General features: G+C 39.3%; 1 protein-coding gene across 1 annotated transcript in view; it reads left to right on the plus strand.

Moving 5' to 3' along the window:
* Positions 1 to 27,117, plus strand: part of TRIM2 (tripartite motif containing 2) — a 78,745-nt gene extending 51,628 nt beyond the window's left edge. Inside the window, exons 6-11 of the mRNA XM_007943962.2 lie at positions 6,268 to 6,371; positions 8,729 to 8,896; positions 18,730 to 18,898; positions 20,000 to 20,070; positions 23,884 to 24,024; positions 26,965 to 27,117. Of these exons, the coding sequence (XP_007942153.1) occupies positions 6,268 to 6,371; positions 8,729 to 8,896; positions 18,730 to 18,898; positions 20,000 to 20,070; positions 23,884 to 24,024; positions 26,965 to 27,117 (806 nt within the window). The remainder of the gene's footprint in view (positions 1 to 6,267; positions 6,372 to 8,728; positions 8,897 to 18,729; positions 18,899 to 19,999; positions 20,071 to 23,883; positions 24,025 to 26,964) is intronic.
* Positions 27,118 to 27,394: the final 277 nt, after the last annotated feature.

Here is a 27,394-nt window from a genome sequence, read left to right on the forward strand (position 1 = left end):
CTATAGATTAAATGAAATTTACTAAAATTCTTGAAGAGTAAAGCAGTATCCCAAAGTCTTCTACTTCCTAAACATTTTAACTTCTTTCATTTTTGTTCCAGGTCACTTTGTAAATACAATATAAATATAATTATAGTGACAGTATGGCTGTCATTCTGCATTATTGTTCATCATCAACATTTTTCTTGTTTAACCACAAGTAGAAGTAGCCAGCATCAAAATCATTTGTCCTTCAAGAATATGCCTGTCGTGCCTCTTCATTTTTGAGACTAATATTGTGATCCTCCTGTGCTGTCAAATAGGTTTTTTTTTTTTAATGATCAGTAATCCCTGATAAGCCAAAAAAATGCTCTTGAGAATCAGTAGGTATGGCCAATAATACCAAATCCAGCTATGTGGAAACTAAGCCATGTAGCTTAAATTTTTTTTTTTTAAAAAAGCAAATATAATAAAATAGCAGTTCCTGTTCTATCTAGCTCTTTGAAAAAAATATATTAGCAATCTATGACTGACAGAGGCAGCTCTGGTAGCATAGTGCCTAAGGCACTTGACTGCTAACCAGAAGGCTGGAGGTTCAAACCCACCAGCCACTCCTCAGACGGCAGATGGGGCAATCTACTTCCGTAGTGATACTGCTTCGGAAACCCAAGGAGGGGTTGCTATGAGTCAGGTCTGACTCGGCGGCACATAACAACAACAACAACAACAGTGACTGACAGATGGTCCTTCATCCCCGTATTTCATTTTGTGTGGAATAACAGAGACAGGCTGTATAGCTAACTTGAGACCAAGAATAAGACCTGAGCCCACATGTCACCCTGGAGGTTATTAGAGGCTGTAGAACATCTTTCCAGGAGCATAGTTTCATTGCTTTCATGGTCAAGTGTTGGTAGGTCCTGAGCATCTCATGTTTATTTCAACTTGGCGTACAATCTTCCTTCTTGTTCTGAATAGTTTAGGCATTTACCTTAGGCACTGTGCTACCAGAGCTCCTTTCTTTTGACAAAGGTACCCCCTTAACTCTTAACTGAAGAACTATTTTGCCCATTTTTCTCCTATCTTTGAAACATCAGCTGCTACTGCCAACAGAACCTTTTCTCAGTAGTATAGACTCTGTCTTTAGCAGGACAGATAAAAGGGTAATTGAAGGAGGGCAGCAGGTAGTTTTTGTTCCTACCCGGACCAGTTGTTGTTTTAGGTGCCATCAAGTCGATGTCAACTCATAGTGACCCCATGTGACAGAGTAGATTTGTCCCATAAGGTTTTCTAGGCTGTATTCTTTACAAGAAGGAGCCCAGGCTAAGTACTTGGCTACTAACTCAAAGGTCAGCTCCACGGAAGAAAAGATTCAGTGATCTGCTCCCATAAAGATTACAGCCTAGGAAACAGTTGTACTCTGTCATGTAGGGTTACTATGAGATGAAATTGACTCTATAGCACACAACAATAACAGTCTTTCTCCTGCAGAACAGCTAGGTGATTTCAAACCATCAACTTTTCTAGTTAGCAGCTGAGCACTTAACGTTTTTACCTAGACTAGAAGGACAACACATTCATGTTCATCGATGCTGTTCGTTATTTCCCTCCCTCCTTATTTTTAGTAAGGTGCTCTGGTGGCTCAGTGCTAAGGCATCTGACTGATAACCAGGTTTGAGGTTCAAACCCACCAGCTGCTCTGTGAGAAGAAGATGGGGCAATCTACTTCCATAAAGATTTGCCACCTTGGAAACCCAATCAGTGGGGGTCACTATGAGTCAGAATCGACTCAATGGCAGTAGGTTTGGTTTGGGGGTTTATTTTCAGTAAGGAGTTCTGGTGATACAGTGGTTAAGGCATAAAAGTCAGTGGTTCTAACCCACCAGCTACTCCATGGGAGAAAGCTAGACAATCTGCTTCAATAACAATTTACAACCTTAGAAAACCTATATAGAAGTTCTACTCTGTCCTATAGGTTTGCTAGAGATCAGAATTGACTTAGGGTAGTATGTTTGATTTTTTTTTTTTTTTTTTAGTTTATATTCAGTATTTGTTTTCCCTACCTGTATGCCCTGAATGCACTTCCAAGTTTGTATAACCAAGGACCTGGGATATCTTGGTTTTTCTTTTACAAAGTCACTTCTTTGATTTTTATATTGAAATTTCAGTTGCATGATTCTTGCATTTTTATTATTTTTCTTTACTTGGCCCTCAATTCCTCATCTTGCTATTTCCATGCCTTTGTTTATCAGTGTTTTTGATAAATTAAGTTTTTACTCTTAAGATATTCTGGCCCTACCTCTTCATTCCCTTTTAAAAAGTATTTATGTACTGAACTGAGTTCTCAGTGAAGGCAAACATGGGTATATGGATGGATAGATAGGTGGACAGGCTAAACGATTAGGTATGTCTATGAAAGAGGGAGTGTATCCAAGATCATATATAGGGTTGGCAGACAATGGTCCTATAAGTTTATGTGAATGATCAGAATTCCCAGGTGTATAGTACAGCTGACAAGAGGCTAGGTTGTGGTCACTGCTTGGTCACAGCCAGCTACACAGAGCGACCAAGTAGTTGATCCTGAGGGCTTGGGACCATAGTCACAGGGGACATCAAGCTCAATTGGCATAACATACTATACAAAACATTGTTCCACCTCCTACTTTGGTGAGTAGCGACTGGGATCCTAAAAGCTAGCAAGCTGCCATCTAGATGCAACGATGGGTCTCTCCTCATCAAGAGCAAAGAAGAAAGAAGAAAACCAAAATTAATGGAAACAATCAGTCCCCGCGACTAGTACACCATCCGATCTGCAACCTATACAACTATGAGACCAGAAGAACTAGATGGTGCCCGGCTACCACTGTCATCCACTTGGAAGGGATGTAGGAGATCCTGGATAGAGAGGGAGAACAATGTGGAACAAAACTCAAAATCATTTGGAGGGGAAAAAAAAAAAAAAAGATGGTTGGGACCAGATTTGCTGGTCCAATAGATCCTGGTGGAACCACTGAGATTATGGCCCCTAGCTACCCTTCAGGTCTGGAATTGAACCCACACCTGTGTTTTCCAGCCAAACAAAGTACAGGCATGTGAGATAAACATTTACCTCAAGTAGACACATGCCCTGGAGAGAACAATCATGGGAGAAGGAAGGGCTGCTTATGCACAGGGAGACAGCTCAGGGGGCAGGAGAGTATGGAGGGACGGACACTGGGTAGTGGTAACTATGGGGAGGAAGTGGGAGGGGAGCTGTTGCATTGTGGTAAACTGTGGTCAATGACATGAGACAAAGTATATGTGAACTGCTGTATGGAAAGTGAATTTGCTCTGTAAATCTTCACCCAAATCACAATAAATTAAAAAAAAAAAAGTATTTATGTACTGAGCATTGTAGAAGAATCATTTATTTTCCTGGTCCTACAGTTTTGCTCTTTGTGGTTACCATTTGATACTCAGACATCAGGGGTAATGACCAAAAACTAATACCTTGTTAGCCATCTGCACACATGCTTCCTTCAAAGTCTCAGTGTCTCCCTACTATCAGATACCAATATATCATATTTGAAGCATGTTCACAGAATACCATGTATATGAACATTATAGGGATTCTATGTGGATCAAGCATAAAAGATCTTTTCTTCTGATATATTTCAAATGAAAATAGAACAGTTCCACCACAGTGTGGAAGATGTGTTTTGAGGATCTGGATCTCAGATTTTTCTTTTGTGTTAGTGAGAATAGATGAGATAGAGTACATTAGTTTCTTTTTTTAAAAAAAATAAATAAATTCTATTGAAATATAATTTATGTACAGTTAAATACACAAGAGCCACTCCTCCGAAGGAAGATGGGGCAATCTACTTCTGTAGTGATACTGCCTCGGAAACCCAAGGAGGGGTCACTATGAGTCGGGTCCGACTCAACGGCACTTAACAACAACAACAACAAAGTGACATGACTATTAGTTTCTTGAGGCTGCCATAAAAAATTATCACGAACTGAGTGCCTTAGTTTATTCTCTCACAGTCCTAGAGGCTAAAGTCCAGGAAATCAGAAGTCCAAAATCAGAGTATCAGCAGGGCCATGCTCTCTCTGGAGGCTCTAGAGAGAATCTTTCCTTGCTTCTTCCAGCTTCTGGTGGCTCAGCCTCCACATGTTCCTTAGCTTGTGGTAGCAAAACTCTAATCTCTGTATCCATCTTCCATGGACATCTTTGTATTTGCATGTCTCAAATCTCCCCCTCCTTTCTCTTATAACGACACCAGTCATTTGATTTAGGGACCACACTAAATCTGGGATGATGTCATCTAAAGTTCCTTAATTTATTCATATCTGGAAAGACCCTTTTCCAAGATAAGATTATATTCACAGGTTCTGGGTGGACATATCTTTGGGGGAAGAGGGCACCATTCAACCCACTTCAGGCAGTGAGTTAAGTTGAAAGGGTCCAGAATTTCAATAAGACAACTACCATGTAGGTCTGTGATCTGAGATGGTTCTGCTTGGCAATTCATGGTTGATTTTATTCTGAATTAAATTCTGTCACCAATTTTACTTTCTGAACCCAAAAATATGTTTACAAAGAGTCACAACTCCCAAGCAGTATCTAAGCATGAGTTTGAGATTAGCTACCACTAGTGTGTGCTTGTCACTCTTAAGACACTACATTGATATCTAACAACAAAAGGCCAAATTGCTTTTGTGCATATGAACGAAATTTTAAAACTGAATCATGTTTTTTTTTTTTTTTTTGTCTATGATTTAAACTTCCTTCCTGGTCATGTCTGAGCAAGGTTCATTCACTCTATTTCCATTCATTAATATTTACATTAAACCAAAATCATCTGTCACTGAGTCAGTTTCAATTCAGGGCAGCTCCATGTGTACAGAATACAGCTGTGCTCCAGGGAGTTTTCAATGGCTGTGACCTTTTGGAAATCAACCACCAGTACTGTCTTCCAGTGCACCTCTGGGTGGATTTGAACCACCAGCTTTTTTTGTGAGTAGCCAAGTGTGTTAATTGCACCACCCAAGAACTACCAATATTTACATAGCCCTATTGAAATAAGGAGCTCTGGTGGCATCATGGTTAAGACAGTAGGCTGTTAACAAAAAGGTTGGCCGTTTGAACCCACCAGCTGCTCCATGGGAGAAAGATGAGACAGTTTGCTTCCATAAAGATTTACAGCCTGGAAATCATATGAGCGCAATTCTCTGCTCTGTCCTATAGGGTTACTATGAGTTGGAATTGACTTGATGGCAGTAAGTATTGATTGAAATAAATTATAAATACTCCATTGAAACAAATCCAGGCATGTGTTAACCTGTAGACAGCTTTGCCTTTTTATTTTTTTCTTCACTGCCTCATATCCCTCCCCTTAAAAAGGAATCTAGTAAGCATGGGAGTATTTCCTTGGATTAATTAATTTTCTGTAGCTTTTCTTAATTATTTAGTCTAGAAAACACCCTGTCAGGACATCTTTAATATTTTCAGGAAGAATAAACAGCCTATGAGATACTGAGTCTTTGAAAATAATGCATAAGTAAATCCAGTTTATAGAAATCAGCTTGCTTTTTATATAACATCTATGGCATTACGGTTTATTAAATGCATTCAAAAGTCAACTGTCTAATTTTATACTAAGAGCTACTGAGTAAGAGGGTGTGATATTAACAAAACACTGAAACAAGGCTTCTCTCCCATTGCATCTCCTCAATATACATTTGTTTGCGTTATTTTGTCTTCATGGAATCTTAAGTATATTTTAATCATATTGATATGCAGCTATAAACTAATAAGAAGATTGGCATTTGACTTAAAAAGTGATTTTGCTATGACCTTATTGATCTGGAATGGGCTTTGGTGGTGTAGTGGTTAAGACATTTGGCTGCTACCCAAAAGGTCTATGTCAAACCCACCACCCACTCCATGGAAGAAAGATAGGGCAGTTTGCTTATGTAAAGATTTATAGCCATGGGAACCCAATGGGTGTTGCTATGAGTCGGAATCAACTAGATGGCAGTGAGTTTTTTTGTGTTTGTTTTTGTTTTATTGATCTAGAAGTAAAGTTTAGTTGCCTATAGATTAGGCTCGGGAAGGGGGTTCCCTTTTCTTTCTTTTCTTAAATATAATTTTAAAACATAATGTATTCTCTGGCTACCTATGGAAGCCTGAATAATCTTGCTGAGACTGAGAAATCTAATTCCCTTGTACTTAATTTCTGTGGTGCTCTCTCTCTCTCTCTCTCTCTCTCTCTATATATATATATATACATTTTTTTTTTCCAGGTACCAAAGGAAGAAATAAAGGAGAGTTTACAAATCTTCAGGGGGTAGCTGCATCTACAAGTGGAAAGATACTAATTGCAGACAGTAACAACCAATGTGTGCAGGTATGGCCCCTAACTATATACCTTAAAATAATTATACTGATAAAATACATAAAATTGCATATTTTCCTACTTAGGGCCTAAGACACATGACATGAGGAAAGAAAGAGAAACTTACAATGCATATATATAGTCTTTCTTCCCAAAGAGTTTGTATGTTCTGACAAATATGACAAATATTTTTGCTTATTTCATCCTCAACATTTTCTGTGCTAATTCACATCTGTTGATGTTGTTAGATGTCATCGAGTCGGTTCCAACTCAATTCTGACTCATGTTGTCATTGTTAGGTGCCAGCAAGTCACTTCTGACTCACAGTGACCCTATATGTACAACAGAACAAAACACCGCCCTGTCATGTGCCATCCTCACAATTGTTACTGTTTGAGCCCATTGTTGCAGCCACTCTGTCAGTCCATCTCTTTGAGGGTCTTCCTCCTTTTCACCATCTCTCTACTTTACCAAGCATGATGGATGTCCTTCTCCAGTGACAGGTTCCTACTGATAACATGTCCAAAATATGTGAAAGAAAGTATCATCATCCTTGCATCTAAGGATTATTCTGGTTGTATTTCTTCTAAGACAGATTTGCTTATTCTTCTGGAAGTCCATGATTCAATATGGTTTTCCAACACCATAATTCAAAGGCATCAATTCTTCATCATCTTTCTTTCTCTTTGTCCAGCTTCTGCATGCATATGAGGCAATTGAAAATACCATGGCTTGGACCAGGTGCACTTTTGAACACTTAAAGTTGATCTTTTGCAGCAGATTGGCCAATGCAATACGTTGCTTTCTTTCTTTCTTTTTTTAAAATTTTTATTGTGATTTAGGTGAAAGTTTACAGAGCATGTTGTTTGACTTCTTGACTGCTGCTTCCATGGGCATTGATTGTGGATCTAAGAAAACTGAAATCTTTGACAACTTCAATCTTTTGTCCATTTATCATGATGTTTCTTATTGGTCCAGTGCAGTGTAGTAAATTGCATAGCATGGCTTTCCTTAGCCATAGTTTTTATAAACTCCATGGTGGAATTTGCTGTGAGCAACTTGGTAGCTCCTAATTGTTAAAGTAAATACCTGGGGTTTTCTGTTGAGAGCAGCAGGAAGCAATTTTCTGGGAAGTTCACTCTCTCTCAGGTGTGTAGAATTCTGGTGTTTGGATTGGTTGGTTTTGCCACTCTGCTGGGCTTAAAGTGAACCCTCCTACAGGCAAAGAGGAAGAATATCTTTCACTGCTGGCTGAGAGAGATGCATGGCTGAGAGTTTGACCTGTGGCTGCGAGACCAACCCATTACTGAAAGAGAGACACCTGGCTGAGAGACAGCATCAGTAGAACCAAGAGGCATGGGACAGAGCAGCAGACTTGTCTGGCCCACAGAGGCAGAGGCCAGGCCGAAAGGCCAAGGGCCACAGAGGCGTGTGTAAGGGCACAGCAGAGAGGAGACTGTCCTAACTAAGGAACTGAATACTGAGTGGATTCCTGAATTTGACTTGTAACCTGTTGTTTCCCTAATAAACCCCATAATCTGTGAGTGGTGTTTTTGAGTTCTGCATGGCCACTGTGACAAACTGTTGAGCCCAGGAGAGAGGTAGTCAATGCTGTGGGAAGGATAGTTGGTGTCAGGGTTGGTGAAAGGGCTGGAGGGAGGCAGCATGTCTGGCCTCTCAGGAATAAGGCTTAGGCTTCTGATAGTGATTCTGTCTTCCTCTTGTATAGTTAGAGGAGGTCAGAAGATACTGCCTCCTTGCTCCTTTGGGATACAGTTGTGAGGATTTTTGTTTTCTTTATGTTGTCATATAATCCATCCTGAAGGCTGTAGTCTTTGATCTTCATCAATTAATGGTTCAAGTCCTCTTTTAGCAAGCACGGTTGTATCATCAGCATATCACAAGTTGTAATGAATCTTCCTCCAATCCTGATGCTGTGTTCTTCTTCATATAGGCCAGCTTCTTGGATAATTTACTCAGCATACAGACTGAATAAGTATAGGAAAAACATACAACCCTAATACATACCCTTCTTGATTTTAAACCACACAGTATCCGCTTGTTCTGTTCAAACAACTATGTACAGGTTCCTCATGAACGCAATTAAATGTTCTGGAATTCTTATTCTTTGCAAAGTTGTCCATCATTTGTTATGATCCACACAGTTGAATGCCTTTGCATAGTCAATAAAACACAGGTAAACATTTTTTGGTATTCTCTGTTTTCAACCAGGATCCGTCTAATATCAGCAGTGATAACTCTCATTCCACATCCTCTTCTGAATCTGGCATGAAATTCTGGCAGTTCCCTGTTGATGTAGTGGTACAGCTTTTGAAGTTCATATCTAATGAATGTAATTTGTATTCTAGATATTTTCCAATGATGGCCAGTTCAAAAGTCGTTTTGGCATACGAGGACGTTCTCCTGGGCAGCTGCAGCGACCCACAGGAGTAGCTGTGCATCCCAGCGGAGACATAATCATTGCAGATTATGATAATAAATGGGTTAGCATTTTCTCTTCAGATGGGAAGTTTAAGGTAAGATTACCAATCAGTCACTAAGTGTTAGCTGAATAAGAAATATAGCATGAATTTACATTTTTCTTTTTTGAAAGTCAGTATTCAACAATTCTTCATACATAAAGCATCTTGCCTTTGTTTTATGAAGTGATACTAACAATAATATCATTATTAATCTAGTCATATATATCCTAAATGTGGCTCCATTTTATAAAGGAGGTTAATTAGGCTCCTTGATTGCTTTTTCTTTTTTTTTTTTTCAGCCATTAGATGTATAGGGAAACTGCCCCTATTACTTTAAGTCAGTAATTCTGAAACAATAATCTTTAGAAAAGAGTTAAGAAAACACAATTTCTATATCTCAAATTTATCTTCAATTAGTTGTTCATGAACTACCTGCCTGATAAAAACAGAATTGTAAGACATGGCTCCCACCGTTTACAAATTTATGAGCCAATTGAGGAAAAATGGCTAACACAAAAAATGACAAAACAATTCATGTGAGTCTTAAATCAATCATTTGTGGTATAATCTTAAAACAAAGTATGTAAGAAGGAGCTCTGGTGGTGCAGTGCCCAAGGCATTTGACCACTAACCAGAAGGTTGGCAGTTCAAACCGACCAGCCACTTCGCAGAAGGAAGATGGGGCAATCTACAGCTGTAAAGATTTACCACCTTGGAAGCCCTGTGGGGGTCACTATAAGTTGGAATCGACTCTATGGCAGTGAATTTGGTTTGGTTTTAAAATATGTAATATAATCATTAGAAGGAAAAGAAAGCAGTGCTGGCTTCAGGGAGAAATTCCAAGTTGAACTACACTTTGAGGGATCCCATTATTTGACTTATTTATTATTGATCACACGATCATCTTTCTGGAAATGTAAAAATAGCTTCTATTTCTTCAGCAGGTCACCAAAGAATAGAGAGCAATCTGGTGATAACGGAAACCTCTCTTTAAGGTGGCATCAAAGAATATTATCATTTAGCCTGTTTTCTGTATTTGTTCACAAAGATAATTAGGAGATACTCTGCAAAGGTCATTTGTTTTTTGGGTTTATTTTTGTGAAAATATACACAATAATATATATACCGCTTCAACAATTTCCGTATTTACAATTCAGTGACATTTGTTACATTCGTTGAGTTGTGCCACCTTTCTTGACAACCTTTTCAAAACTGTTTACCATTATTAACACAAACTCACTGGTCCCCTAAGCTTCTTGTCTATGAGAAAGGTCTTTTTGAAAGTCATATGCAATATGCCTTCCATTTCACCCCTCACCAGCCTAATAGAGGCCTCTATTTCACTTGACAACATGAACTTTGACTCAGACAGAGCAAGGCTGGGATTCCAACTCTGTAGCTTATATAATTTATTCGGCCTTTAGCAAATTATATCACTTCCTTGAACCTCGGTAGCTTCATAATAAAATTTGGATTAAAAAAAAAATGAATCCCATAGGATTTGGGTAAAGATTAAATGAGATTTTATTTCTGGATTTTTATAAAGTAAAGGAGCTTTGGTGGCACAGTGGTTAAAGCCCTCGGCTTTTTGGGAATTACAAAGATTATGGCTAGAAAAGCTATACCAAGTAATTCACTGCACCACAGATAACTATGCATCTAAAACAGCTCCAGACTTGGACTGAGATTTCTGTGTAACCTTATTGTATCTTTCTTTCTCCTCTGATTTTTTAAATCAGAAGAATATTTAATATGTAGAAGATACACATAGTCTATGCCTTTAAAAGAATACTTTAGAGAAGACCTTCCAGCCCTGTGAGGACTTGTTTAGTTTTTTTTGGGGGGTGTGTGTGTGGGGGAGTCCCTAGAGTGGCTGCAAAAGAACCCCAGGTGGTGGGGTGGTTAATAGCTCGTCTGCTAACCCAAAGCTCAGAGGTTCTAACCCATCAGTGGCTCTGTGGGAGAAAAGAGCTGGTGATTGACTTCCGTAAAGATTTCCGAATCAGCTGACTGTACACAACAACAAGAGTGGCTACAACAAGGGGCTTTGATAGAGAATAACAAAATGCAGGAAGACTAATTTAGAAGAGTGGTCAGCAGTGGCCTATCTAAGGAAATGATGTTAGCACCAAGACACACAAACAGAGAATTTGGCTATTTGAGGAGCTAGGAGTGGGAAGAGGGTGCATGCTAGGGATCAGCAATGCAAAGTCTGTGGAGTAGGATCAAAGTTGGTATATACGAAGAGTAGAAAGAAGGCCAGAGAGTCTGGAGTGTTGAGAGATGAGGCTGGAAAGGGCAGAAGGTTGAACTGAGCAGGCTCCTACCCCATTGCAAGCCTTGACCAGCAGTTTGATGAATTTATAGTAAAATGGGAAGTCAGAGGGTTTTAAGCAAAATGTTGTTGTTGTTGTTATGTGCCGTGGAGTCGGACCCAACTCACAGCGACCGCTCCTTGGGTTTCTAAGGCGGTATCACTACGGAAGTAGATTGCCCAAATAGGGAGAGTATAAGTGTCAGAACTAACATTTTTGAGAGATGATTCTACTCTATGAAGAACAGATTGTGGTTAACTTTTAGCTACATTACAATCCGTAGTCCAGAAATTTAACAAATAAATAACTAGAGATCTACATCTCCCTCCCATAGAACCTAGAACAGTGTCCCATACATAGTTGGTACTGAATCGGTGTTTGTTGAATGGCTGAACAAATGAATGACACATGAGTCACACACCTGCCCTCATTAACCTGACCTCTGCTGACCACTTTTCTTTGCTGTTTGTTCTTTCTGTGTTGCTCTTATGCCCTGTAGATTTCAAGATGACAGCTTTATCTGGGCTTTTGTGTGTATGTGTGTGTCATCAAATTTCAGTTTAAAGTCATTTTTGATCATATCCACTCTCCTCCAAAGCTATGACAGGAGAACAGTGATGAGGTGAGAATGCAATCTGAAATCCAACCCCCTCTTCAGTTTCCACCCCAGAGCCTCACAACATGAAAGGCTCACTGTGGGTTTTTGTGTCTTCAATGAAGAGCATGAAGTCCTTCTCTTCTCCCTTTCTTCTCCTTCTCCTCCTTCTTCTTTTACCTTCTCTGTTTCCCCATCCTCCTCCTCCTTTTTCTCCCTTTCCTTCCTTTGGCAAAGTACCAGAGATGTAATGTCTTTTCTCTTTCTCTCTATCACCAACTTCTTAGCCCTAGTTTTTATTATTCTCTGCTTCTAAGTTTTTCCCTTTCATCTTCTCTTCTGATTTATATCTTGCAGCCCGTCAAGGAACCTTTTGTAATCAGAACAAATATAGAGGCCCCTGGCTACCATATTCTAAAATATCTATTTAGTGAATTAAATACTTTTATTTAACTGTTTCAAAACCAAGGTCTAAAGTATTGATGGTGAGAGACCCACTGTTACGCTAAATGAAGTAATGTTCATTTCACTTGGTAGAATCCTTCATAATTAAACTAGAATTGATGAAGGGAAATGGAAGGAAAAGAGGGTTTAAGTCAACATTTCAGTTTTTTTCTCTCAGACCAGTACCAGTTCTCACTACGTGACAGCATGGAAGCAATCCTATATTTTCTGTTTTTATTCTAGATAATTATGACCCATTTGCTATTGTAAGGCTGTGTCATTTAAGTAACAACTAGTGTGCCTAAGTCCCTTGACTGCTAACCAGAAAGCTGGCGGTTCAAACCCACCAGCCACTCTTCAGAAGGAAGGTTGGGCAATCTACATTTGTAGTGTTGCTGCCTCAGAAACCCAAGGAGGGGTCGCTATGAGTCAGGGCTGACTCAATGGCACATAACAACAACACAACAAGTGTTCATAATGTTAAACCAAAAAACCCACTGCCATTGAGTCAATTCCAACTCAAAGTGACCCTATAGGACAGAGCAGAACTGCCCCCACAGGGTTTCCAAGGCTGTAAATCTTGACAGATCTTCTGTCATTGTTATCCCATGCAGCAGCTGGTGGGTTCGAACCTCCAATCTTTTGATTAGCAGCCAAGTGCTTTCACCACAGCATCACCAGAGCTCCTCAATCATAACATAAGGTAGCAATAGTATTCTTGCTTTACTAATCAGAGGGCCATCTTTCTCTCTTTATCTGTACTGACATACCTTCCATTCAGACATGAAAGAAAGTATATTTCTTTACAAGCCATTATGTTATAGTCTCTTTGATCTTTGGGCTGGACTGGAGAATTGGAATCAAATTTATGCAACAGATTCCCTTCCCAAGAATACTGGTATTTCTTCCCTTGTGTCTGTGTCCCTTTTCTCTAAAAGATCAAATCTGAATCTCAGCTGCTTATAAACTTACAAATATAAAGGATCACATAAATATGGAACACCCATTATGGGAAAGTTCCCATCCCTCTTTACACTGTTGTTGTTGTTGTTATATGCCGTCGAGTCGGCCACGACTCACAGCGACCCCTCCTTGGGTTTCCGAGGCAGTATTACTATGGCAGTAGGATTGCCCAACCTTCCTTCCCAGGAGTGGCTGGTGGGTTTGAACCACCAGCCTTCTGGTTAGCAGTCAAGTGCCTTAGGCACTATGCTACCAGAGCTCCCTCTTTACATACTCTCCTCTAATTAATAGATTCATGTTTCTGTTGGGAAAGAAGATAATCTTATGGGTCAGGTAGAATATCAGCTGGATGGGTCAAGGGAAGGGGACCGTCTGTGTGCCAGATGCTGTGCTTGGTCCTTTCCCTTATACTTTCAGGGAGTCTATAAAAATAGCAGCCGTTATACAGATGAGAAAACTGAGGTCTAAACTGGTGAAAGAAAGAATAAATTTTGCTCTGAAATTTTGATCCTAGGTGACTAGAAGAACTGTACCATAAATGAAATTAGGAAATCAGGAGGTATTAGTTTGGGTTTTCTTTAATTTTTTTAATGACAGCTTGTAAAATAGGCCCTGACTGTTATGTTGTTATGTGCCATTGAGTTGGACCCAACTCATAGTGACCCCTCCTTGGGTTTCCGAGGTGGTATCACTACGGAAGTAGATTGCCCAACCTTCCTTCCGAGGAGTGGCTAGAGATATTGATTTGGGGATCTTACACATACAGGGGAGAGTTGATGCTGTGAACATAAATGAGATCTTTTAAGTGTGTGGAAGGAGCTCTGGTAGCACAGTGCCTAAAGCACTTGACTGCTAACCAGAAGGCTGGCAGTTCAAGCCCACCAGCCACTCCTCGGAAGGAAGCTTGGGCAATCTACTTCTGTAGTGATACTGCCTTGGAAACCCAAGGAGGGGTCACTATGAGTCGGGGCTGACTCGATGGCACATAACAACAACAACAAGTGTGTAGAATTACACTGTCCAATCTGGTAGCCATCAGCCACATGTGGATTGCAATGGGGCTGGTCTGAATTGAGATGCACTGTTAAGTGTAAAATATACACTGGATTTCAAAGACTTAGTCCAAAACAAAAGGAATGCAAAAATATGTCTTTAATAATTTTTATATTGATTACATATTGAAATTATTTTATATATATAGTGATAAATAAAATAGAAAATATTTCTTTTTAGTTTTTTGGTGTGATTATTAGGAAATTTGGAATTGCACATTTGGCTTACTATTTCTGTCAGAAAGTGTTAATATATACAGAGAAGATTAGAGGGCCGACACATATATAAATTGATTTTTAAAGTGAATCTGCCAAAAAAAAAAAAAAAAACTCACTGCCATCGAGTCAATTCTGACTCATAGTGACCTCCATTGGATTTCTGAGGTGGCGTTCTGGTCACCTAGTACCGCTCTGACAAGAATATACCACAAATGGGATGGCCTTAACAAACAGGAGTTTATTTTTCTTACAGTTTAGGAGGGTAGAAGTCCAAGTTAAAAGTGCCAGGTTCTAGGGTAAAAGCCCCTCAACCTTTAGCTGCACCTCTGCCTCTTGCTCTCAGCCCACTGAAGCTAGAGGCATCTCTTCACTCAGGCAGCTGCTGGCTGCTGAGGCTAACAAGCCCAAGGTCAATAAATAAAATGGCACAATCCCAATGTTACCAAACCACATGGCAGGCCATTAACTCAAGTCCATTGGAAGTCCCAAGGTCGGCAGAGCATGGCTGGCTGCTGAACAACAACACGGCTACATGCAGGGTCCAAGCATGCCATAAACTAGAGACCATTCCCCAAGGCTTCTGCTTATATACAGGAAGCAGACCACATTCCCTAAGGCAGCTACTCAGCTGCTCCCAGTAGATTCCACCATGGAGTTGATTACCAGTCTCATCATGGGGAACACTACATGCAGCTGCCCAGTCACTCAACCAGGCCCAGCCAAGTTGACACCCAAACTGAACTACCACAATTCCACCCCTTGTCAACTTGGCATCTGTACAGATCTTCATTGGGTGGAATCTGTACAGATCTCTCTCACTGGGTGGTTCCAGTCCCCTAGTTCCTCTAAGTGGCCACCTCACCCCCTTGGCCTGGCAAGCCTGTTCCTCTCCCTCTTGGGCATGGCAGCCCTGCCCCCTCACTCTTGGGCAGCGGCTGTGGCTCCATCCCACTGACTCAAATGAAGGAGCAGCCCCACACTCCAGAACCAAGTTGGTGAAGGCCTGGCTCCTTGAAACCTAGGGGGCTTTGGTGGTTTCACCCCCAAAGGCCATGGTCCTACCCTTTCAGGCTGAGGCAGCTCTGCCTCCATTTCCTTGGTCTCTCTGCTTCTGCTGATTAATGCTGAAGGCAACCTACTCCACTGGAAATCTTCCTGCCCCCAAAGCATTCAGCTTTCTTGCTCTGGGGCTGGCCAACCTGCTACTCCATTTCATGCTGGTCTTTTCTACCAATTAATGCCTGAAGGCAACCCACTCTGCCAGGAAGCTGCCTAACCAAAGGCATCAAGCTTTCTCCTCTGTGGGCTGGTAAGGCTGTCGCTGTCTCATGCCGGTTCTCTCTGGACTCTGCTACTGCTGTCTCTCATATGCCAGTCTCTGGGCTCTGCTCCTGCCATCTCTCATCCTTGTCTCTTGCTCTGCTCCTTCCATCTGTCATACCGTATGTTGGGGTCTCTCTGCCAGGGTCTTGGGTCAAGGATGCACTCCACTCCTGTTTCCACACTTTAAGCATCTGTCAGAGAAACACCCCACTCTCGGTACCATATTCTGTTCTGGTCACCTAGTACCATTCTGACAAGAATATACCACAAATAGGATGGCCTTAACAAACAGGAGTTTATTCTCTTAAAGTTCGGGAGCTTAGAAGTCTGAGTTCAAAGTGCCAGGCTCTAGGGGCTGTGTGAAAGCCCCTCGACCTTGGGTTGCAGCTCTGCCTCTTGCTCCCAGCCCACTGAAGCTAGAGGCATCTCTTCACTCGGGCAGCTGCTGGCTGCTGAAGCTAACAAGCCCAAGGTTGACAAATAAAATGGCACAGTTCCAATGCTATCAAACCACATGGCAGGCTGTTAACTCAAGTCCATTGTAAGTCCCAAGGATGGCAGAGCATGGCTGGCTGCTGAACAACAACATGGCTACATGCAGGGTCTAAGCATGCCATAAACTAGAGACCATTCCCCAAGGCTTCTCCTTGTATACAGGAAGCAGACCACATTCCCTAAGACAGCTAGCTACTCAGCTGCTCCCAGTAGATTCCACCATGGAGTTGATTACCAGTCTTTTCATGGGGAATACTGCATCCAGCTGCCCAGCCACTCAACCAGGCCCAGCCAAGTTGACACACAAATTGAACTACCACAGGTGGTAAATCTTTGCAGAAGTAGATTGCCATGTCTACTTTCCATGGTGTGGCTGGTAGGTTCAAATCACCAACCTTCTGCTTAGCAGTCAAATGCTTTAGGCACTATGCCACCAGAGCTCCTTAAAGTAAGTCTACAGAAGGGTATAAAATGAAAAGAGTTTCTCCTACTACCACTATACCACTTTCTAGATATAAACATTATTTGGCATCTTATTTTTCCTTCCAGGTATATATATGTGCATAAAACAGGATTATGTATAAATATACAAATATATTTAACACTTTAACACAAGTAGGCTCAAACTATATTTACTTTATATACTTGAAGTTCTGTATGTTGCTTTGTTCAGTAATATATCTGAAGTATCTTTCATAAAAACACATATAGATCCACTTACATCTGACATTTGAGCCAAGGTGCCAGGCAGGACTATGGTTCTTAAAGTCCTCCTCACTTACTGTGCCTCCTTCTGGCTGCTCCCTCACCTAGAGTGCACCTTCTTCTTCCTTGTCTATAGTGACCTGTGTCATCGAATTATTGTCCCACGTGACTTCTGAGATGACCTATTTGAATTTTCCCAAAGCTACCAAATTGAAAACTCAATACCAGACACTTTAAAAGGGTCCAGTAGTCATGTTTGTCTCTACAATGAGATGAAGATGTAATTGCAGATAGGAACTATAACTTACTGTCTTTGTTTACCAAGTACCTAGAATACAATATCAGGCACATAATAGGTGCTCAACCAGTGTTTGTAAAATTACTAAATAATAGGGGGATGAGTGAAGTGCTTCTTTGTATGTACTCTAGAAAATGGAGCTCTGAGAATATAAAACCAAAAAACTCACTGCCATCAAGTTGATTCCAACTCATAGTGACTCTGTAGGACAGAACAGAACTGCCCCATAGGGTTTCCAAGACTGTAAATCTTTACAGAAGCAGATTGCCTCATTTGTTTCCTGCGGAGCAGCTGGTGAGTTCGAACTGCCAACTTTCTGGTTAGCAGCTGAATGCTTTAACTACTATACCACCAGAGCTCCTATAAGAATATGAGATACAGGTAACAGACATATGCTTCATGGTAAATAACCATTTATATACACATTGTACTCAGAGAAATAAATAAATGCATATGGTATTTTGCTTATATAAATGTAATGCTTTTCTCCCATTTTCAAATACTGTGCAAAAGGAGCCCTGGTGGCACAGTGGTTAAAAGCTCAGCTACCAACCAAAAGGTCAGAGGTTTGAGCCCACCAGCTAGTCTGTGGGAGAAAGATGAGGCAATCTGCTTCTGTAAAGATTACAGCCTTAGAAATCCATGGGGGCAGTTCTATCCTGCCCTATAGAGCTGTTATGAGTCATAATCAACTTGACAGCAACTGGTGCAAACTAGAAGCATTTAATCATCAAGACTACCCCATAATAATGCTAGACTTTTTTCATTGATATTTTCACAAATATCTGTTGAGTACCTATTGTGCATCCAGGAGTATGCTAGGTTACGAGTACACAGTGGTGGATGAAACAGACATGATTCCTGCCTGCATGGAGCTTAATTCTAATAAAGTTCAATGGTGGATGCCTGGCAATTATGATATCTAATAATGACAATGCTTCCTTCCGTTTAATGACTGTGTAATATATGCTGTATTCTATGCTAAACACTATACCTACTTAAGTCATACTTGAGAAATATCATTGGAAGGTATTAAGATCTTTTTTTTTTTTTTTTACTTTTTTATTATATAAGGAATGTGATACACAAGGAAATTAAATCCATTTGTGCTCTCAAAGCTCTGTCCAAAGCAAGTGACAGAAACAAGACAAGGTCTTCGAGTTTCTGATCCAGTGATTTATCACTAGTATACTGCTTCTGTAGAAGGGAACTGGGGCCTCAGTTAATGGGATTCTAGGACTTTTCTTTTTTGGTGGTGATCCCTAATAAAAATAAGGATTTTATATAAATATCTGTAACAAATAATGGCCATGACAAAGATGACCTCCCAAGAGAGAAGCTCATTGAGCTATCTGAGTAGCTGGGCACTCCTGTTGTATCGTACCAGTAGATGTTTATGAAAACAAATGTCTATCTTCATGTTCTACAGTGTTATAAACTTTGATGTCTTAGTTGATTTCTGTACTTGTTTCTAACAGACAAAAATTGGATCAGGAAAGTTGATGGGGCCCAAAGGAGTTTCTGTGGACCGCAACGGGCACATTATTGTGGTGGACAACAAAGCGTGCTGTGTGTTTATCTTCCAGCCAAATGGGAAAATAGTCACCAGGTTTGGTAGCCGAGGAAATGGGGACAGGCAGTTTGCAGGTACACTTGACGGTAATATGTAAACCCCCTTTTCTATGCTTCTTCTGCTCACATTTGCATGTCAGAGCATGTTGAAGACGCCACATCCCCAGTGTGTTTGCTGACTTTGGGAAAGATGCTGGGAATGAAATCTAAGCAAAAGCATGGTTAATGCTTCTCAGTTATTCCACGGGCCGTAAGTTGATCTCAGATCCAGGTGTGGTTCTTAACGGTGGCAGTTTACAACTCAGAAGTCTAATCCTAGAATATTAGTATTAAATCATGAATTTTAAAATAAAATACTGTTTTTTAAATAGTAAATGTTTGAGGAACAGTAGAGTAACTCTCATTTCCACCTAGGTAGCCTTGAAAGCAACTCTGCATAAGATTTTGTTTTTCACCTTTTTAGGTGATTATAATAAGAAAGCAGGAGTTCAGAATATTTGATGGATACAGGGAGGATAATCTCTTTTGCTCCTTTTTTTTTTGGTGCACCACTTGGCAGTCACAAGCTTACTTGGGCTTTCATATCTGCAAGCAGAGGCTGAATCAGTGTATTGAGTTTTCTTTTTAAAAGGATGCTTTTTGTATTTAACATTAATCCCCATAATTTTTCTTTGTGCTTTGTCTCCAGCCCTGCCAAATTCTGAATGTCACCCAAAATTATGAAGTGTGGATTTTAAAAAGAATATGCATTGGAGGCTTTTCCCCAGTGCTAAGAGTGACCATGTCTTTCTTCAATGGGAAGCTGAGGGCCCTAAAATGACTAACACCTACTCAGAGAAGCTGGCAGATGTGACCTTCAGATGGTGGTGTGGCGAATGAATTCTGATGCTTTCTGCTCACCCCACTTCATCAGGGCTACTAGAACTCCTACTTTGATCTGGAAGAAGTCAGAGTAGATAGTCACAAGGTAGAACAAACAGCATAGGATCCATGCTACCTGGAGCCAGAGGTCTGGGTGAATGATCTTCCAAGGACTGAGTCTATGATTCTCTGTTCTTTCATAAATAATAGAGCTAATGTATTAACTGTTTCTTTTTACAGTAGCTGCTATATTGTTGTAATCAATCACTTCTGTTGTTACGGTCATCACATATTTTTTTCCCATTTCTATTGCAGGTCCCCATTTTGCAGCTGTAAATAGCAATAATGAAATTATTGTCACAGACTTCCATAACCATTCTGTCAAGGTACTATAAGCACAAAAGTTGTTGTTAACTCTTAACTGCTTTCATTAAGAAAGAGGTCTGGAGAAAATAACATAATACACACATACACACACAAAAGGAATTAATCTAAAAGAGTAGATTTTGCTTCTGCTTAAAAATGCAAGTTTTAATTTGAACATACAGATTTTGGAGTGCCACAAATTCAGCAAAATATAGTGGCAATAAGTTTCTTAATTTGAAACTGGTGTAAATCGAGATGACTTGGAAATTAAATTTAAAAAAACAGTTACTGGAACTTAGAGGCAGAACTTTCTGAAGCTTAAATTTTGAAGCTATTTAATAAATGAAAACAAAAGAACTTTTAAAATTTCTTGCATTATGAGGTCTTTAGATAATGGAACCCTGTTGTAATAGCAGGTTTGGGCAGGGGGCAGACATTAGCCCTTACTTAAATTCATGTAGTATATTTCATACTTCTTATAATGCTTTCACAAACTTGGTATTATTTAGATAATGACCTCCTGCCATCCACCCCTGCCAATAGGGAGAGAGAGAGATTGTACCTTTAATGAGCAAATCAGGAAATAATAAAGTGTTTCAAAACAGATTTCTCATTTACTAAAACCAGAATATATCTAGCAATATTCTAGACTAAGGCATCTCAAGGTTTGGTGATCACTTCTGAGACTGGCCCCTGTTGCATGTTCTCTCCAGAGTTGCTACCATAATGCTAAAGCTCCATTCCTGCCTGCCCACCAAGTGGATAAGCTGCAGCCTCTGCTACCACCTCTCTCTCTGTAAGGTGTTTTGATAAAAGGAAGAGGACCTGGGGACAAGTCTGTCTAGATGGGTGGTGACAGAGGGAAAAACAGCCAAGAGGCTGCAGAGTCTGGGTGTTGTGACTGTTCTTCCTAGGGGGCTGTCACAGTCCTATATGATAAGCATAACTATCTAAGGACAATACTGGGTGTTACCATACTTCCTGCCTTTACTCACTTAATAGAGGAATCATTCATTAACTATAGGGCATTCAGCAAGAAGAAAATCCACAAAATTGCTGACAGTACAAAGACCAGCAAATGCATGCCAAAAGGTGCTGCCCTCCCTCCACCCCATAGAAGATGAGAATAATTAGGCAAATTACTTTTTCCTCCTAAGCACAACTGTGGCCTCAGAGCCTTTCCCTTCCCAGTATTCCACACAGCCTCTCTCGGTCAACTGGTAGGTACATGAGTCCACTCCTGTTTACCAGCCCTGGCTGACACTGGAAGGAAGTGAAATATGTAAGGAACCAAAATGCAAGGCAGGTAGCAATAAATTATTTCTTAAAAACAGGTACATATAAAGTTGGTAAGTGTCCAAAAGAAAAGAAAGTATTCCCAAGGCAAAGAATACCAGAGAAGACTTCTACTTGGATGTGTTTGACATGAGTAGAATTTTGAAATCAGAGGATTTTCATCCAGGTTATTAAAAACTTGCTATAAAAACTCATTCTAAAAAGCTATAAAAACTACTTCAGCTGATCCTTCTCCCTCTTAATGTGTTTTCATCTGAAAAACTTATAAGCAGTGAAATGACATTTTAGATGAGGAAAATAGAAACTAGGGCAAATTTTAATTCTTAAGATTCTGAAAATACTTCCGTTTTCATTACAGTAGAGGTAAGTTATTTCAGTTACCTATTTAACCTCGATTTTCCTCATATTTCAGAAAACCACAATCTTTTTTTGTGTTTGCTCTTTTCTTTTACAACTCTTGCCATATAGCTTTTAAAGAATACTCAGACCTTTGTTTTCCATGCAAACCGTGCAATTAGCAGCAGTTTTGGTGTTAGGCAACTTCTCTCTTGGAAAATGTAAATACTGTGCCCATAGGCTAGGGGCTAACATGTGGTCTAGTTAGTTCTTAAGCTACCTTCAGTGTTTATTTTCTTTTCATTACAAAACAAGCAAGACAACATTTGACATTCTCCATAATTCCTAAGTGAAGCAGAAGCATTTAAGCCATTTAAATTATGCCAAGAAAAACATACTGACTCAGAAAAACACAAGCAGAGAAAAAGATTATTTGTAAGGTTTGCTAACAGACAGAGGAGAGTAACAAACTGCACCCTCACCAGCACAAATCTACTCCCATGGTGCTTTAAAACTAGGATGTTTTATGTAAAAGGAATAAAAAGGGAATATTTCTAGAACATGACATTTTAGTACAATCTGATTGTTAATTGTCTTTGTCCTTCCTAAGAACCAGAAGAAACTTGCTTACTTGGCAATTATATAATTACTTCAGGAAGAGCCAATGACTTTCTTAAGGTAATTTTAGCTTTGGAGAAAGGAATGTTGCACTTTCCCTGATGTACTTAAGGAGAAGAAAATAGAGTCGTTTTAATTTCATGATCACAGAGATGGTACGAGAACTAAAAGGTTCTGAGATCATCTTCAAGAACTTAAGTCTGCACTCAGATTTAGTGAACACATCACATTTATGTTCAACATTTAGGAACCCTTATGAGTTAGAATCAAATTGACAGCACCAGGTGTGGTGGTGTTTTGGTTTTACTCTCCTACAAAAAAAAAAAAAACTGCTGTTGAGTCGTATCCGACTCATGGCGACACCTCCTTGGGTTTCCCAGGCAGTATCACTATGGAAGTAGATTGCCCAACCTTCCTTCCAAAGGTGGCTGGTGGGTTTGAACCACCAGCCTTCTGGTTAGCAGTCAAATGTCTTAGGCACTATGCCACCAGAGCTCCTTTTTACTCTCATAGTATCTTGTATATACTTTGTTAATGAATATTCCTAATGTCTAGTATGCATGATAATAGAAGTTAAAATAATGGCCTAGAGATATTTTCAATACCATTAAGTAGTATCTGAATCATCAGAATAAAATTATGCTTTAGTAAGCATATTGTTAGTGTTAAACACATTGTATTAAAATTACGGCTTTGTCAAAATCAGTAATCTGTATATGGTACATACAGAGTAATACTCTGCTAATAACAGTGTTTAATTAGCCACAACAGCCCATTTCTTGACTGTATTAGATACTAGAGAATTTACATAAGTGTAAATTTACTTCTGATAGCCTCTCTTCTCCCAATAGATTCTATTCATCAAAGAGTCAGTCAAGCTCGTATAAGCTCTATTTTAACTAAAAATAACTTATGAGGGTAGATAAAAAAGCCCTTTGCTTGTTCTTTACCCTATGCCATCACACACATGTGTGCACATGCACACACACACACACACACACACACACTCTAAATGAATTGTTCCTATTCCAAGCGCGGGTTCTGACCTAGTCTTTCTTGTTATGTTGACTTTGTAAAATGATAATAAATTATGAGCATCCGGCCTAACAAAAAACGCCTAATCTTTGACCCAATTTTGAATTATTATTCATCCTATTAGAAATCCAGTTGCCCATTCTTGAAATTTGGCTATTCATTTAAAGGCAGAAAGAATAGTATTGTTGAAAATGACAGCTCTACTTACTCACACTACTTTATATTTTTATAGTATTTTATAGTTTATTTAAAAAAAAAAAGAAAAAGTAATTTTAACACAAATTATTTAATGATCAAGTATAAGCCAAAAACAAAAAAGATGTGGTGGTTTAACAAATGAAAATCAGATTTATACAGTAAATTGTGGAAACACAGATGATATGGGGGTCTAGTTTGTAGAGTTTGTTTTCTGTTTTGTTTTATATTTAGAATATCTTAAATCATAGGTCTTGTTATAAATACCCCACTCAGACAGAAGATTTTAAAAAGTCGGTAATGTTGGTTCAATCATTTTAATTTCAAAAATAATTTTTAAATATTTCATGCAGGTGTTTAATCAGGAAGGAGAGTTCATTTTAAAGTTTGGCTCAAATGGAGAAGGAAATGGGCAGTTTAATGCTCCGACAGGTGTAGCTGTGGATTCAAATGGCAACATCATTGTAGCAGACTGGGGAAACAGCAGGATCCAGGTAGACTAAATGCTACTTTATTTGTTTCGAATGGTTGGTATTTATTAAAAGTGAAGAATTGGCTTCTTCGAAACTGGAAGATGCTCCATTCATTGGTCAAGTCATAAGACCATAGATAATTGTACCAGAAAGACCAAGCTAAGGAAAATGGAGAAGTAGGAATAGGGCAGCATACTATGAGTCAGAATTGACTTGACAGCAGTGGGTTTGGGCTTTTTTTCTTTTTTGTATTATCAGTGTGAAACCCTGTAAGTCAGAGTTTCTTAACCTGGATTGTACACACCTGAAGGAGCTTATGGGTAAAATTAAAGAGGCCTATGAACAAAAATAATACATTATTATTATTATTTTAACTGAAAATGATCATTTCCTTCAATTATGAATATAGATAATAATCACAGTAGTTTTAGCAGTATCTGTGATTTTGTCACCAAGAGAAACCACAGATATTTTTATATTCTAGTTGGTGGAGACATCTCGAGTTGTCATTTATGCTCACCACTACAAAAATTACAGTGGTTATTAGATTCATCATTATTACTTGTTATTTTATGTGTTAATTAAAAAAGCATACATGTTACTCTATCAAAATTTTATATTTTGATGACTGTTTCAGCATAATTATTTTCCTTTATAATTCCTTATAGTTTGTTTTATGCTATTATAAACATTATTCTGCTGAATAATGCAAGGATCATGGAATAAGTCTCAAGGCAAATTAAAAAATGCATTGGACTGAGTGAAAATGAAAACAAAGCCTGTCAAAATTTGTGGGATGCAGCTGAAGTAGTGATAAGAGGGAATTAATAGCATTAAACGTTTACATGAGAAAAGAGGAAAAGTCTCAATCAGTCATCTAAGCCTACACCTCAAGAAACTAGAAAGAGAAGACCATAACAAACCCAAAGCCAGCAGAAGGAAGGAAAATAGTAAAGATAGAATCAGAAGTTTGTGAAATTCAACACAGAAAAACAACAGATATCATCAATGAAATGAATTGACCAAACTTTCATAAGAATGACAAAGTTACAATTAATATGAGTAATGAAACAACCCATGAAGAGATCAAAAGAACAGTAAGGGAATTCTATGAACAACTCTACACACATTTTTTTGACAACTTAGATGAAATTGACCAGTTCTCAAAAGGTACAAACTACACCACTCACCTAATCTGAAACAGGTAATTTGAATAGCCCTGTTGCTGTTAAGGATTCCTCGGGTGGTGCAGTATCCTCTGCTGCTAATCAGAAGGTTGGAAGTTTGAGCCACACCAGCAGTACCTCGAAATAAAGACCTGACAGTCTCCGTCCAAAAAGTCAGCCAGTGGAAGCCATATGGAGCACAGTTCTGCTCTGATACACATGTGGTCACCATGAATATGGAGTGGACTCAGCGGCAACTGGTTTTTATTACGGTTAAGGACATTTAATTTCTAATTTAAAAACTCTCCCAAAAGAAATCTTCAGACACAAATGGTTTCACTGAATAATTCTACCAAATATTTAAAGAAGAATTAGCACCAATCCTACACATTTTCTGTAGAAAGCATGGGAACACTTCCCAACTCAGCTTATGAAGCTAGTATTATTACCCTAATACCCAAAAAACCCAAAACCAAACTCACTGCCATCAAGTTGATCCCTACTCATAGCAATCCCTGTTGGGTTTGCGAGGCAGTAAATCTCTATGGAAGCAGATTGCCCCATCTTCCTTCTGCAGAGCAGCTGCTGGGTTTGAACCACCAACCTTCTGGTTAGCAGTCAAATGACTTAGGCACTACGCCACCAGAGCCCCTTGATACCAAAACCATTTGAAAAAAGTACAAAAAAGAAAATTCCTCATGAATATAGACTAAAATTTCTTAACAAAATATTAGCAAATAGAATCTGTCAATATATATAAACAATTATACACCATGACCAAGTGGTATTTATTCCAGGAGTACAAAATCAATATAATTCACCATATTAAGAGGCTAATGAAGAAAAATAAACACATGAAAAGATGTTGAACATTGCTAGATATTAAAAAACAAACCCTCTGCCCCTGAGTTGATTCCCTCTCATAGCGACACTATAGGACAGAATAGAACTGCCCCACAGGGTTTGCAAGGTTGTATAAATCTTTAAGGAAACAGACTGCCACATTTTTCTCCCATGGAACAGCTGGTAGTTTTGAACTGCCAACCTTTTGGTTAGTAGCTGAGCTCTGGTAGCACAGTGCCTAAGGCACTGGACTGCTAACCAGAGGGCTGGTGGTTCAAACGCACCAGCAACTCCTCGGAAGGAAGATGGGGCAATCTACTTCTGTAGTGATACTGCCTCGGCAACCCAAAGAGGGGTCGCTATGAGTCGGGTCCGACTTGATGGCACATAACAACAACAACAACAACCTCTGCACTACCAGAGTTTCTTCACTAGACATTAGGAAAATGCAAATTAAGACTACAGTGAGATACTACTACATAGTTATAAGTATACCTAAAATAATAATGATAATTCCAAATGCTGAGAAGGATGCAGAGAAATTAGATCTCTCATCCGTTGCCAGTGGAAATGTAATTATAGCTAAGAAAACCCTATGGAGCAGTTCTACTCAGTAACACATGGGTTTTTCCAAAGTCATCAGCCAACAACAAAAACAAAATCAGCAACAAAAAACATCATCAGTAGGTTTTCTAATTTATATTTTGGCATTTTACTATAACTTTTCCCATAACACTCTGACTTTATATATTTTACAGGATTTTTTTTCTTAAATTTTATTGTGCTTTGGGTGCAAATTTACAAAGCAAATTCATTTTACATTCAATAGTTCATGCACATTTGATTTCATGCCCCAATTACCATCCCCAAGCATAACAAACTCTCCTCCCCTCCCATCCCTGTGACTAACCCTTTCCCTGTGCCCTTCTTAACTATGCATTCTATTTTACAGGTTTTTGATGGAAGCGGATCATTTTTGTCCTACATTAACACATCTGCTGACCCACTGTATGGTCCCCAGGGCCTGGCGCTAACTTCAGATGGCCATGTTGTGGTTGCAGACTCTGGAAATCATTGTTTCAAGGTTTATCGATACTTGCAGTAATGGTGGGCAGCTGAACAACCCCTTACAAAGGTCTTGCACTATAAACTGGAATGGATTTCTCAACGCGGGACCAGATTATGACTAGATTTTTTGTGCTAGAGGGAATCACTGGTGAACTTTCCAAGGGTATTTCTGAATGTAACAATCTCCTTAAGACTGTGCATCTATCTGATTTCTGTAATTCACCTTTAGGGTTAAAAAAAAAAAGAGAAAACCTCTTCTACTGAATCTACAAAAACTGCAAAGTTTTACACCTGTGAACTATGGCTTATAGAAC

Source organism: Orycteropus afer, unplaced genomic scaffold (genome assembly GCF_000298275.1).
Source record: "Orycteropus afer afer isolate SDZICR_OR568_19922 unplaced genomic scaffold, OryAfe1.0 scaffold00116, whole genome shotgun sequence".
Lineage (NCBI taxonomy): Eukaryota > Metazoa > Chordata > Mammalia > Tubulidentata > Orycteropodidae > Orycteropus > Orycteropus afer.